The sequence below is a fragment of the Hemicordylus capensis genome, chromosome 2, assembly GCF_027244095.1.
Source record: "Hemicordylus capensis ecotype Gifberg chromosome 2, rHemCap1.1.pri, whole genome shotgun sequence".
NCBI lineage: Eukaryota > Metazoa > Chordata > Lepidosauria > Squamata > Cordylidae > Hemicordylus > Hemicordylus capensis.
The window spans coordinates 398,339,044-398,354,293 of NC_069658.1; the positions used below are offsets into that span (position 1 = coordinate 398,339,044).

At 43.5% G+C, this 15,250-nt stretch overlaps 1 protein-coding gene across 7 annotated transcripts in view; it reads right to left on the reverse strand.

Annotated features, from left to right (window-relative positions):
* The window catches only part of SLC16A3 (solute carrier family 16 member 3), a 51,489-nt gene that overhangs the window by 12,590 nt on the left and 23,649 nt on the right, over positions 1-15,250 (reverse strand). For 6 of the 7 annotated variants that reach the window (XR_008318064.1, XM_053304139.1, XM_053304141.1 and 3 more), the window contains exons 3-4: positions 11,630-11,773; positions 7,111-7,878 (exon numbers count right to left, since the gene is read on the reverse strand). Coding sequence is in view for 6 of the 7 variants with exons in the window: in XM_053304139.1 (XP_053160114.1) it covers positions 7,111-7,878; positions 11,630-11,773 (912 nt within the window). In the remaining variant the exon portion in view is untranslated. Of the gene's footprint in view, positions 1-1,203; positions 1,339-7,110; positions 7,879-11,629; positions 11,774-15,250 lie in introns of all 7 variants that reach the window. The other variant, XM_053304144.1, reaches the window with a different exon arrangement.

Sequence of the window (15,250 nt, forward strand, 5' to 3'; positions counted from 1 at the left end):
GAGGGGTCTGAAGAAAGTATTAAAGAGGAAAGAATGATTGCCTTTTGCTAAAATCATGCTGTCTGTGTTCTGTTTCCAAGCTCAAACAGCTGCTTGCTGCCCTTGGGTATGTATGTATGTGTTTGTTTATTTCGGCCCAAGGCCAGCATAGCTGCCCTTGTGTTGCAAACAGTCTAATTTCTTGCTGCTACTGTCCCGTTGTAACCAAGCCAAAAGATAACACTGTTCTTGCTGCAAAAAGTTTCTCGAACAAAAGGCTGCTTTTGTTCTCTTTTTCTTTTCTCTCTCTCTTCAACTGCTTGCAGTTGGAAAAGAGGAAAGAAAATGGAGTTTGAAGGAATGCGTATGTTGAAGTTCTGTGCAGGGAATTGCAGAGAAAAGACTAGAAGGAGACGTGAAAGGATTTTGGTTGGAAGTTGTTAAAAAAACCAAAACTGATTGAAAAGCACCTGTAAGTTGTAAGTTGTGATGTGGAAAGGTAATATGGAATTACAGATTGTTTTATGGATGACTGTGATAAGTTTGTTCTTTTTTGAGCTACTTTCTTAACTGAGTTTTATGGCTAGTTTCTTAACTGAGTTTTATGGCTACTTTCTTAACTGAGTTTTATGGCTAACATATTTAAAATGTTATAAAATCCTTTGTGACTCATATGAAATTTCTTTTGTTTCGTCCTTTGTTCTGTTAAATACACAAGACAACCCTCTGTGTGTGTGTGCGCGCGCATGTTTCTGAGCAGGAGCCCAAAGCTCTGGTTCTGTGTAGGAATCCAACCCCCATCAATCTTATAACTCATCTCTGTGAAGATGAGGTTTCCATTGTATTTGTGAATGTATTTATTCTAGTGACATGTTGGGTTTTTTTTGTAAACTGTTCCAGACCAAACTTGCTCTGACATTGAATTCCAAAATTAGCAGTTATTATATTAATTAAACATAAAATTGGTCATGGCCTGAGCAACAGGGGGAACTTTCAGCAGTCCCAGCTGGCCAACTGGGGTGCTGAAGTTTTCCTTCTTTGTGAGTCTTCCCACCTCTTCAAAAGGGAAATGCTGCTTATGGCTGGCTAAATGCGTTAGGCATAAGGGCAAGCTCTATTTCATTCATTCTTATATCAAGTTGATTGTGATATTTCTGCGACTACTGAGTGTCATAAGCCTTTTTATGTTATGTTTACTGATTTCCTTGACATGGTCTATCTTACCTATTTTCTGTGAGCTCAAAACTTTTCTCTAAACCGGAAGTTTCCCTTTCAATTCTTTCTCACAACTGAAAGCTGATCTCTGATGAACAATGATAGTCTCCGCCCATTTCCAGATGGGAGTGGGAAGGAGGTTCTCTGCAAAGCAGTTTGTGTTCCAGCCAGTTAATTGTGGGTGAGAAGGAAAAAAAGGATTTTAAAGATAAATTAGTCTAATTGTATTACTGTAATGTTTTTGCAAAGTCTATGCAATATTTCTGCTAACTGATTTTGATGTAAACTGAGAGCTAATAATCAAATGGTCTAAAGTTTACATTTTAAATTTGTCTCATCCACTAGCCCTGCTTTGCCTTCACAGTAGCTGAATCTTAAAATTCCAGATCCCAGACATGAGATTTGATCAAAGGAATTTTGTTTTGCCACTCCTGCAAGTGGAAGGGAGTTCCAAAGTACTGATTTGCATTTTACCTAGAAGACTTCCCAGTTTAAAAGGATCAAGCTTTGTGTGTTACTGTGAAACCCATACCCTGTTTTCACAGCTCCTGATGAGAGACTTGACTTTATTATCACAGGTTTCACCCCTCTGCAAGATTATGGACAATTTTTCTGATAATACCTTTTGCAAAAGAGGCCTGTAAAAAGGGACATTTTAATTTGCTTCATGAGACATTAGGCCTCGTCCAGAAGTCTCAGTCCTATTTCATCAAGGTATAGTATTTTGCCTGGGGGCATGGACTGTTTCTTTCTTATATAGGTTTTTTCCAAGAAGATATTGTTACCCTACAAAGATGTCAAAACCCAAACCCTTACTCATTGGTCACTTGCTAAGTTATGAGGCTAAAGATGGAGAGTTGGAACACCACAACTATCTACATGTGACCTAGATGAAGATCCCAAAGCCAGATGTTACTGACGAATCACCCCTTTATGGAGAATGAAGTCAGGTATACTGGATGGAGATTGATTGCCCTGACAAAGGCCTGTAAGTATGATTGTCAGCCAATGTGGTGCAGTAGTTAGAGTGCTGGACTAGGACCGGGGAAACCTGAGTCCAAACCCTCATTCAGCCATGACACTTGCTGGGTGACACAGAGCCAGCCACTCAAATGGTTTGGCCTGCCTCACAGGGTTGTTGTAAGGAGGAAGAACAGGATACAGAAGAGAATGTGAGATGCCACATGGAAACAGGACTTTGTTAGCAGTTATACCCAAAGGGCCTTGGTGAAATTCAAGCGCTGAAGTTTTATGTTGCAGCCTCTTGAGTGATAAGACTATGTTTGACCTGTTAGGCTTTAATGCCTCCTCAAAACCCCAAACTCACGAGGGGTGTGTGTGTGAAAATGTGAATGCCTTTTTCTTTTTGACTTTATTGCTTTGCCTTTTGCCCAGGATCGCCGTTTTGTTCTCGTGATCAGAAACCAGCCTACAACACAAGCCACCAAGCCCTAAATGAGGACATCATCCCCTGTTCTGGACTTCGGGGGAAGAGGGGCCCAGGGCAAGCAGGGAAACAAAAACATAAATTGAAAAAATGCCAAAAGACCAAACTGAAAATAGCCTCAGGTCTTATCCATCCATTGTATTATTTGCCTTGAAAACTTGACTTTTCCTTTTGTGCTGATGGTTGGTCAGAATGCTGTCCCTACATGGGGGGAGGGAATTGGCAACTCACTTGCCTGTCTTTCTCTCAAGTAAACAGGTTTGCAACCAACAGTGCCTTGAACTGTCTTTCCAAGAAGGACTGGTCCTCCCCAGATTGAAGGAGTACCATGCATACAATCGCCAGAATGTGATCCCAAGGGAGTCTCCAGAGGACATCAACACTGACCCAGGAGAACTAACCATCAGCAGCAGCAGCTACACGAGGGGAGTCCCTATCTGCATTTCTAATCCAACCCAATGGTGACAGAACGTCCATCTGCTACCCTGTCCTGCGTTCGAGGAAGAGGGCCTAATGCAAAGTTCATCTTCCTGCTCCTAAGTGCTATAGGAGAGGGATATACAATAAATGCCTGAAGACTGCCTGATAACAAACAGGCAAGCCAATTTGTTCACTTTTCGCTGGAGTCATATGTGCAACAGTATCTCCCCAAAGCTGTGAAACCCTGGAACCATCCTACCCAGGTAAGATACCTTGCCAAAGACACTATTTCAAATTCTGCCAAAGACACTATATCAAATTGCCCACAAGTGGAGCGGGAATCAAGGATCCCAAACACATGAACATTCGAGCTTATCTATGGACACTAGCCAAACAAGCCAAAACAACATGGATCAGAAAACATCCAGGATAGCCAAAATCCTGCAATGTTGTACAAGAGCATTTGGTTCTCAACTGAAGGACTAAAATATTTTTTCTTACCAAGAACTCTTAGTTTTTTTGAATTTTAGAGCTCTCCATAGCTTCCTTTTTGGCCATGGCAGACTCTAAAGGACACCAAGGGGGGTGGGAGTTGATGATTTACACCACTTTCTTACATTACTTTCTTGTAGTGACTGTGTGCTATCATTATGTTGAAAACCCTGCTATCTCCTGTGCTGTAAGGACATGGACCTCACATGCTTGCTCTCCGGTCATTTCCTTACTTGCTTCCCTGACATATTGTGCCAATCATCTCACTGTTTCACCCAGAGCATTTACCTGCAAGTCTGCACCTATCCCCAAGTTACTGGTTCTTTTGCACTCTAAAGACATTAAGCTAGCCCAAGCTTTAGCTGCTAATTTTATAGACACCTGTATTTAATCAATGTGATTGTACATGACGTCATTGCTATCACTTTCCACGAGCTGATAATCCATTAATCGCCAGAAGCACCTGGTTCCACAATGCAAGACTGTTATTGATACTTTATTTGGGATGAAGATGGGTTAAAACAATGTTGCTTGCTATAAGTTGTATGATCTTTATATGTACACCTTGCTGCTATGTGTAAAACTTTTTATCTATATCAAATCATGCCAGATATGGGTGGTTAAGAATATGTGTGTTGATTTATAGAATTATACTAATTATGTTTGTAGCTCTAGGATGTTGTATGCAATGTATCTAGTTTTATTGCCATATGTAAAGCCCATTTAGCACCTACCATATCTGTAAAATCTATGCTTAAGGCATCACAAGTACTTAAGACATCCCAAAACAACATATGTCCCAAATCCTTTAGCCACAAAAAATACAGAACTATATTTCCAAGATTAGAAGTTTATGCGTTAGAAAGAGCTATTATTAATATTTCCAAACAGTTAGAACTTTCATTTAACTAATATGGAGAGCCTATGGATTTATGGGCAAAGAAGATAATTCTAGTTATAGCATGTATTTTCTTTGTATTGATAATCACATGTTGCTGCTTATAATGCATTCCAGCTTTAATCCAAATGTTTATGAGAACCTTTAAACCTCGCCATAATGTAAGACCCATACATACAACTGTACCTTTACAAACCCATATATACTGAAGACATCCTGAAGATTCAGGATGATCCAGTTTTTCAGGGGGAAATTGATGTGTTTAGAAAGCCAAAGAAACTCCATGTTTGCCCAGAATACCTCATTCTAACTTAAAGTAACCCCAGCCCAGCTCAGGGACATCACTGCCTCTCATGATCAATGTCATTATCTCTCTCTACTACATTGTATCTATGAAACTTGGTTCTCACAAGGTTCTCACTGTTTTTCACTGACAGGATTTAACCAAAAAAGGAATAATCACCAGATGAACAATGAATCATTCGCATGCGTACTAGATACTTAAGACCACCATTTTACTGTCACGCATACTATGTCTAGGGTGTCAGCATCATTCAGATTGTTTGTAGAAATGTAAGATGCACCTGTAACCAAACTGTAATCAGTTTGAGAGCGTGAGCCTATTGATTACCTATTGCTAAACTGCAGTAGCAATAAAGCCTCTAAAATGATTCCCACTGAGTCTGTTTGATTGACTAAGAGGCGGACCCAGGGATGAACCATGTTCACATCACAGACATCGAGTCCTTCCCAAGGACCTGGGATGGCTGGATTTTATTGTCAATGTTGTTGCTGTTGTTATAGATATCGTCATACAATATAGGCTGTTCCCAGTAAAGCTGCTTTTTGTAATTGGCTGATGGTGATTTCTGTGGCCCCTATGGTGTTGAGGTGCTCTTCAAGGTCTTTTGGAACTGCACCCAGGGCGCCAATGACCACTGGGATTATTTTGGTCTTTTTCTGCCACAGCCTTTCAATTTCAATCTGTAGATCTTTGTATTTGGTGATTTTTTCTATTTCTTTTTATTCTATTCTGCTATCCCCTGGTATTGCTGCTATTATTATTATTATTATTATTATTATTATTATTATTATTATTAACATTTATATCCCGCTCTTCCTCCAAGGAGCCCAGAGTGGTATACTACATACTTGAGTTTCTCTTTCACAACAACCCTGTGAAGTAGGTTAGGCTGAGAGAGAAGTGACTGGCCCAGAGTCACCCAGCTAGTTTCATGGCTGAATGGGGATTTGAACTCGGGTCTCCCCGGTCCTAGTCCAGCACTCTAACCACTACACCACGCTGGCTCTCACATTTGATTGTGTTCGCCTCCTAGTTTTAGCTGAGAGAATGGTGAGGCAAAAGTATTTAAAGTAAATAAGATAAACTTGAAAATTAAAATATCTCAAACACATCTGACACTATTTTCCTTAAGAAATATTTTCATACAAAGCTAAACATCCCAGGAAGTGGCACATAGCGGAATTCCAGTTCAAAATGTGTTCCAGCTGGGAAAATGCTGATATCTCACTATATCCTCTAATTCAGAAAAGGGATAATAGAAGGATCTACCTTGCTTTTTATTAGAACCCCATGACCCACCAACTAGAATTAACTGCAAAGAGGGAGGGAGAGAGTGCTCGGAGGGAGCAAACGTACACTTCAGGAATAAAATGTCCTTAGGCATATAATCAGCTCAGAAAGTTGTTTTCAGTACTAGAAGGAAGATCTACTTCCTGCTCTCTCTCTCACACACACACACCACCCTTTGTTTATTTCAATAGCCTAATCTTGGGCTGGGGGAGCCTTTCTTTGGTTGCTAAACAAAAGCTGGAGTCCAAAAAATTTCTGATCAACTCTAAATTGCCAGAGATCTACCAGTCAATCCTCATCTACCTTCTGCCCACTCTCGATTCAGAAATCTTAATTTTTTTAAAAATTCAGTATATTATGCAAGGGTTCTGCTTCATGGGTGATTCATATGAGTAGCATGTGACCACACACCCTGTCTGCACTCTTTAGCCCCTGCTCTTCACACAGCTTTTTGCTTTTTTGCTCTTGCAGGCTTGGAGGTAGGAGTTTGTTCTCCCCTGACACGGTATCTCATTCAAGCCGTTCCTTCCATTTCTCTTTGTGCTCCCAGGGTCTTAGATTGAGGTGGCCTTCTGCTTGATTTGGTACTGTATACTGAAGGTAAACTTCCTTGATGTAACAGATTATTCCAATTCTTGCCAGGAAGATGAGATAACAAATCCACCTCTACAGAGCTGGAACTAGGAGAAGTGGGATGGAGGACAATAGGACAGGAGCATTACATGTGTGGGAGGCTTCAGAAAGATGACTGTCATCCAAGAGCCCCTGGTGGCGCAGTGCTAAAACTGCCGCCCTGTAACCAGAAGGTTACAAGTTCGATCCTGACCAGGGGCTCAAGGTTGACTCAGCCTTCCATCCTTCCGAGGTCGGTAAAATGAGTACCCAGAATGTTGGGGGCAATATGCTAAATCATTGTAAACCGCTTAGAGAGCTTCGGCTATAGAGCGGTATATAAATGTAAGTGCTATTGCTATTGCTATTGCTATCTACCTCATAAAATATAAGACAGAACCTGTCAAATGCCCTCCATAATGAACAAGAGTCAATTAAGAATGGAACACTTACCTGCTGAAGGTGGTCCAATTAGGACAGCCATTGCTTCAGCCAGAAGAACTAAGCCAATGGCACTGGAAAACTTCTGTGTACCAACAATAGCCATGAGGACTTCAAACTGCAGAGCACCAACCATTCCATAAGAGATGCCAAAGAAAATGCAGAAGACCACTAAGCCACCATAATTGTAGGACATGGACCCCATGAGATCAGTAAAACCATTAAAGAACATTGCAAAACTAAAGAGGTAGACACAGCGGGGCCTAACCCACTCCAAGCCAGCCACTACTCCACAAATAGGCCGAGCAAAGATATCGATGAATCCGAGAATAGTCAGAAGGAAAGCGGATTTGGTATCCTCATAATGCAGATCCTTAGCATAGCTCACCACAAAGACGGGGGGCACAAATAAGCCCAGCACCATGATGGATGCAGCAATTGTATAGATTAGGAAGCCACGATCTCTGAAGACACTGAAATCCAGTAGCTTTTTATGGGGTTGTTTCTCAAGAGCCTCTTTGGACACTTCAAGTTTTTTAGGAGGCTTCAAAGGTCTCATCAGAGCTCCACAAACACAGCAGTTCAAAAGCAATCCACCCAAGATGAGAAATCCCCCTCGCCATCCATATTCATGTTGCAGTATCTGCCCCAAGGGCGAAAGAGCACAAAGAAATACAGGGCTTCCAGCTGCAGCCAGCCCATTGGCCAAAGGCCGACGTTTGTCGAAGTAGCGATTTAGCATGATGAGTGACGGCTGAAAGTTGAGTGCCAGACCCAAACCTAAGAAACAAAAAATGCCCAAGTTTTAAAAACAAACAGGATTAGGCATCTGTAGCACCGGGGCAAAGCATTCAGTGCAGGGGCGGCTTCCCCATGGGGCAAGGTGAAGCAACATGGGGCAGTGAATGTGGGCACCCTCCTCCCCCACTGTGGGCTAGGGATGTGCATGAACTCATTTGGCGGTCTTTTTCCAGACAACTGAACCGGTTTGGAGGTCCGGCATTCAGACAGGGTCAGTGGCGGGGGTGGGGTACCTATAAGGAGCATGGAGGGTGCCCTTACCCCCCTGCTGCATTTCCCCTGCCAGCATGGCCACCAAAACCGTTGGTGCAGGGCTGCTGCATATCTCCTTGCAGCCCCCATCAACATCAAACTGGAAGTGTCTGATGCACATGCACACGCATGCATGTCGGGCACTTCTGGTTTGACACTGACTGGGGCTGCAAGGAGATATGTAGCAGCCCTGCACCTATGGTTTTGGCAGCCGTGCTGGCAGAGGAAACACAGCAGGGGGGCGTAGGGGCACCCTCCATGCTCCTTAAAGGTAAAAACCCCAGCTGCCGAACCATGCGACTGATAATTCATGCACATCCCTACTGTGGGCATCACTCACTTACCTGCTGCTGCTGCCCCAGTCTCACCTCCACTGCCACTCTGTCCTGGTCCACCTTGTGTTACTCATACTGGTCTGCCCCTTCCTCACTGGCCCTGTTCTATAGGTCAGAGACTGGCACGGATGTTGCCACTCCCCCCCCTCACTTTCCAGGTGCAAACTGACCTCTGAGTTTCACTGCAGCACGCTTTCCCCAGCTCCAAAATTGGACAAGCTGGAAACCGGAAGAAATGAGGAGGCAGCAAGACACACACTGCTTGCTCCTTGCTGCACATTGCTTGATAAAAACAGGTTGCTCGCCGATAACTTATAATCTGGAAGTGATCCACAGACATTCATAAGCCTGGGTTCTGTGCCTGGCAGGACCTCACACATGGAATATCCAGGCTCCTCGCAGTACTCAGGCACCGCCCCTCAGGCCTTGCACAACCATTAATTCTGGTGGTTGACATTCCCTTCCTTTGGTTCCTGGATGACAGCCTCCATATGACAATCATCCCACAAAGTCTTCCACAGAGGTAAGTTATTGATCTATTCACTTACTGCTGCAGGGAGGATGGGAGGGTCTTATGAATGGCTATGGATCACTTACTGATCATAAAGTACAGGTGATCAACCTGTTTATTTGTAGCATGATCCATAGGACATTCATAAGCCTGGGTGTTCAGCGAGCTTTCCCAGGAGGAGGGAGCAGTAAGCTATTGCAAAATGCTCTTCAAGATTCCCTTCCAAAATTAGCCTCTGCAGCAGAATGTATGTCAATTCCATAGTGTGTTACAAAGGGTAGTTCGGACTACCATGTTGCCGCCTTACAGACATCTTCCATTTGGATCCCTGAGAGATGTGCCACTCTTGTTGCATAAGCCCTAGGAGAGTGAGCTATAATTGTGCGTGGTGATTCTACCTTCTGAACCTTGTATGCTAAAGAGATTAGTTGTACCAGCCAATGGGACAGACGTTGCCTTGATGTAGGATGGCCCATTGATCTACCTTATAGGCTACAAACAGTTGTTTACTCTTACGATAGCCCTTAGTCCTGTCTAAGTAAAATAAGAGTGAGCTCTGAACAACCAATGCATGTGAACATGTCTCTAGAGCAGTGGTTCCCAAACTGGGAGCCTCCAGATGTTGTTTAACTACAACTCCCATCATCCCCAGCCACAATACATTGTAGCTGGGGCTGATGGGAGTTGTAGTTCAGCAACATCTGGAGACTCCCAGTTTGGGAACCACTGCTCCAGAGGCTGTGTAGGGTTTCTGGAAAATGTAGATTGCACAATATCCTGATTCAGGAGAAAATCTGATACCACCTTAGGATGGAACAAAGGATCCATCTGCACATGAGCACCTTGTCAGGGTAATATTTTGTATATGGCAAGTCAACTCTTAGTGCTGTTAACTCACTAACTCTCTTTGCAGTAGTTATGGCTTCTAGAAAAGCAGTTTTCAACTAAAGTGATTTCAAAGCAATTGTAGCCATTGTTGGCTCAAAAGGTGACTCAGAGCCGAAAGAACCAATGAAAGGCTCCACTGTTCAATTGGTTGTCTAACTGGTGGTTATAAATTATTTAACCCCTTCAGGAATCTTTTGCAATGTGGATAAGAAATCGCAGTCCTGCCATCCCATCCCTTATGTTTTGAAGATATTGCTGCCAAAAGGATATGTTTCCTTCAGGGAAATATTAACCAAACCACTGCTTTTTAAATTTGTCAAATATACAGTAAAAGTACTTGTCTAATAGCCACATCCTCAGGAGTAAAACCCTGTACACCTGCATATGACTTAAAGCTCTTCCACTTGTAAGCATAAGTACACCTAGTGGAGACCTTCCTTTTGTTTAAAAGTCTCTGGTTCAACAGTGCAGGCAGCTGCAGATGAGCAATTTTCAGCCCCAGGATATGACTAGCCCAGGTGGGTCTTTCGTATAGTCATGGCCATGTTACATCAGCATGCAACTGTGGGCTGTGTCCTATTGTCTAAACCTATGCAGGAAGAGACATAGGACTGCCTGAGTCAAGCTAAGAAAGGACCTATACATCCGTGTTGCAGGGGAAATGATCAGTTGCTTATAGCTGCTCTTTTAACCAAACACACACACCGCACAGGTATGTTCCCTATTTTAAGTGTAACAAACATTCTGCTCTCCAGAAAAACAAGAAATCTAAAAGGGTTCTATAATAACCACATCAATATTTGAAAGATCTTATCTGATTTCATTTTTTATTCTTGCTGCTTTAAGGGCCAAACTAGGCTAAAGATAAAAACAGCACCAGTGTAGGGGCCCAGTACAGACTGGGATCATGGCATGGAGGTAGCAGGCATTTAACCTTTTACTTCTGGGTCATTCCCCCACTGAAATTCTGTACGAATCTGCTATGGGTTCCCAAAAGTGCCACTCAGCTTTTGGAGGGGCAGGCGGCTGGTAGGAAAACAGCATGGAAGTAAAGGCATAAACACCCCCTAGTTCATGGTTCCAATCCAGACTGGGGCAGGGGCTCTGCACAGCTGCTATTTTTACTTTGAACTAAACCCGCAACAGGACAATGACACATTTTCCAGCTCACCTAGTTTGGTCCTAAGTGACTGGCAAAATAACATTAGATGGCAAAGCTTCTGAGGAATCAGAGACAGTCCTGGGAACCAAGACTAATGGTGGAATCTGTCTATTTGTCTCCTTTCCCACTTGTAGCTAAATGTGGGCAATTGTAAGTGAGCAACAGCAGCAACGGTGCCAGCTGGACATCTCAGTGACCTGGTAGAGAAACAAATAGGGGTAACTGGTGCATGATTGTGGAGGCAAGAGGAAGAGAGAAGAAGCCTTTCACCAATTTGTGGGATGAATGGGTGGGGAAAGAGGGATTGTATTTGAAGATCAAGGAACATATGTGACAGGGAGAGTGCTGTGAATGAAGGAGCTAATTTTACTCAAGAACACATTACATAGGCCACCTGAGACAACCCCACTTTAGAATGTGGTTGGGGGAATCAGTGCTCTCTGACTAGCTCAACAAGGAGAAGCTACACCACATACTTTCCCACCTGGATGTGTAGATTCCTTCCACAGCAAGAAGTAGCATTGCTAAGAGTAATGGCTAGTCTACTGGCTGATTCTTTCACAGTCTTTTGCTAGTACTTACCAGTAATGACACCAACAGTCAGATAGATCTGAATGATGTTAGTGCAGAAGGAAGCAATGATCATCCCCGCTGAAGCGAAGAGGCCTCCCACCAGCATAACAGGGCGGCAACCAAAGCGATTGACACACATACTACACAAGGGACCTGAGCAAAAGAGACAATAGTTAGATTTGTTCTTGTAATTGCTCAGTGTTTTGTATTTCTTCTCATTAAGTTGTGCAGAGAATTGGAGCTTGAGGTCAGGAGTATCTGGAGAAGGCCCCACACTTTTTTATCTGGCTTGGGACATGCTATGTCAGGGCTTTCTGAATTAGGGATGTGCCCGAAACGTTTCGGCACTGGGGGCGTTTCGGCATTTCGTTGCCGACAGGGGGTAGCGCTTTAAGCACGGGGGAGGGTGTACTCACCCCTCCCGCCACATTTCCCCCGCTGGCGCGCTGTCATTTTGAAGCCCCTCGGGGCGGCAGCGTTCCTCCCTGCCGCCCCGTTTGCCCCGTCGGCCGGAAGTGGCTGGAAGTCACGAGCGCGCATGTGCCCGTCGTGCGTGCACGGTCACATGGCAGAAGGGCACGCGCGCACGTACGGAGGGCGCACGCGCGCATGCGACTTCCGGCCACTTCCGGCCGACGGGGCAAACGGGGTGGCAGGGAGGAACGCTGCCGCCCCGAGGGGCTTCAAAATGACAGCGCGCCAGTGGGGGAAATGTGGCGGGAGGGGTGAGTACACCCTCCCCCGCGCTTAAAGCGCTACCCCCCGTCGGCATCGACGATCTTCGTGCACATCCCTGCTCTGAATGTCTGGTCATGATGTGGGACTGGCTGTGGCGGAACTGACCCAGTAAAGACTTAAGTAATAATGGTCAGCAGGTCTTCTGACTTGGATGAGGAAGTATAATAGAGGGAAATAGACAGCAAAGACTGTATTTCTGGCACCACACCAGAAATACTGACAGGAAAAGAAGGAATGATATAATGGGTCAATTAGTCTAACAAGTCCCCAATCCTTTGGAAATAAACCATTATACCATTCCTTCTTTTCATAATAGTTGGAGTCCTTTAGTGGTTTGAGCCCTTGGGCACTACATACTATTGAGACTCTTCTGTTCCAAGTCTTTGAGATCCAAGTTCAAACAAGAAGTACATGTACTACTACTATTACGAATATTTATATACTGCTTATCAAAGTTCTCAATGCGGTTTACATAGAAAAAACAATAAGACTGTTTTTCTGCCCCAAAAGAGCTCATAGTCTAAAAGAAACACAAGGCAAAAACCAACAACAGCCACTGGTGGGATGCTGTGCTAGGGGTGAATTGGGTTGTTCTCGCCCTGCTAAATATAAGAGAATTTAAAAGGTGCCTCTTTGCTCAGTTAACAGAGATTCTCAGGGGCTGCCCCACAGTTATGCAACTCCCTTGGTTAAGAGATCTGCTGAAATCAGAGCCTGAGTGCCTTCTGGAAGCACTATAAGACTTTCCTGTTTTGGTTTATTTTTATGGATGTGATTAAGCAGGTATATCTACTACTACTACTACATGACTGCAATTACATTTTTAATTATTTCTCTTTTCCTCTTTAAATTCTCATTACCTATGTCAAGCCCTTGGAGTGAACAGAATCTGAAATAAATAGTCTAACTAAACTACCCTTTGTTACTGTCCCAGCCAAACTACAGGACCATTCCCTTGTCTTATTACAACTCTAGTTTATTTTATTTATTTATTAAATTTATGTACCACTCCAAACATGCATCTCTGGGTGGTTTAAAATAAAGTAAAGTCTGCCATCGAGTCAGTGTCGACTCCTGGCGACCACAGAGCCCTGTGGTTGTCTGGTAGAATACAGGAGGGGTTTACCATTACCTCCTCCTGCTCAGTATGAGATGATGCCTTTCAGTATCTTCCTATATCGCTGCTGGCTGATATAGGGGTTTCCCATAACATGTTTCCCAGGAAACATATCAGCGGGGATTCGAACCAGCAACCTCTGGCTTGGTAGTCAAGCCATTTCCCCACTGTGCCATTAGGTGGCTCTGGGTGGTTTACAACAACATAAAACAAATTAAAACAAAAATTAAACATTAAAGCAATTAAAAATTAAAACAATTAAAAACCACAATTCTAGTTAAAAGCCTAGGTGAATAAATGTGTCTTTAAAGACTTTTTAAAAGCTGTCAGAAATAGGGAGGCTCTTATTTCAGCAGGGAGCACATTCCGGGAGTCTTGGAGCAGGAAGAGAACTTCCAAAGTTGTCACCCCAAGTTGCACTTTTGAAAGCTACTGATTATTATTATTATTTTTTTTACATTTTCTATCCCGCTCTTCCTCCAAGGAGCTCAGAGCGGTGTACTACATACTGAAGTTTCTCCTCACAACAACCCTGTGAAGTAGGCTAGGCTGAGAGAGACGTGACTGGCCCAGAGTCACCCAGCTAGTATCATGGCTGAATGGGGATTTGAACTCGGGTCTCCCCAGTCCTAGTCCAGCACTCTAACCACTACACCACGCTGGCTCTCTTGATGCATTACTAGTTGTGCCAGAAGATGGAGGAGAGTGCAAATATGAATGTGTATGCCACTGAAAGCAATGCAATGTGTGCACAGACATCACGGATACTTGGATGCACGTTCCAGTGTGCATTTGGACGCAAGCCAGATTTACCCACATGGTTCCTGATCCAGTAAGTGGCACATAAAAGGAAAACTCTTGATGTGCATGCATCTCCCAGGCTAAACTGGGGCACCTTGTTTTATTGCTTGCACGTACATTAGACAGGAGTCAAATAGCCTCTCTCTCTTGCTACCTAATCTCCCACCAGGTGCGTCAACAAGTATCCACAGAAAAGAAAAAAAGAAAGAAGAAAAGAAAAGAAAGAAAGAAGAAAACAAATTCTTTCTCTCCCACTTCTGTTCCAACAAAACTGCATTGTCTGATGCTGATAGACTGCCTCTGAGTACGTCCACACATACTCAGAGGCAGTGAAGAAGTTGGTTGGAAAACCCATCCTTGCTATTATTACGACTGGAAGGAAATACTTTGAACCCAACTTCCTGCAATAAATGTGCTCCTGTGGCAGTGAAAGATAAGACCAGAAATGGTCTGAAGTTATGTCTGATTATGTATGTTTAAATAAATAAATAAATAACAGCTACTCTACATTTACACATGCATGCATTGATATGCCACCTCATAGGTCCTCAGGGCAGCTCAGGGCAGCTTTTTATTTTTAAAAACAATTAGACCCCCACATATAAGGCCCGGATACCTCAGTCACCTAGGTCTTTACAAGCCAATATTCTCGCAAACCAACCTTAGCAGTATTTTTGTACCTGCATTTGTGTTTTTGGTCCACTGAACTTTATATAGCACCATCAGGGCAGATGGCACTTTACAGCACATAAGAGGACAAGTCCCTGCCTTCAGGAGCTTACAGGCTAAAGTTTTACACAAGGAAGACTGTGGAGGAAGGGGAGAGAAGTGGAGACATGGGTAGACAACAAAATAATAAGTGTCTACAGCCAAAATAAGAGCTGGATGTGGGGAAATATTTCACATATGTAGTGGGGAGAGAGGTGATTTTTGGCTATTCCTTCTTCCCTCTACAGCCATCTGTGTCTGTCAAA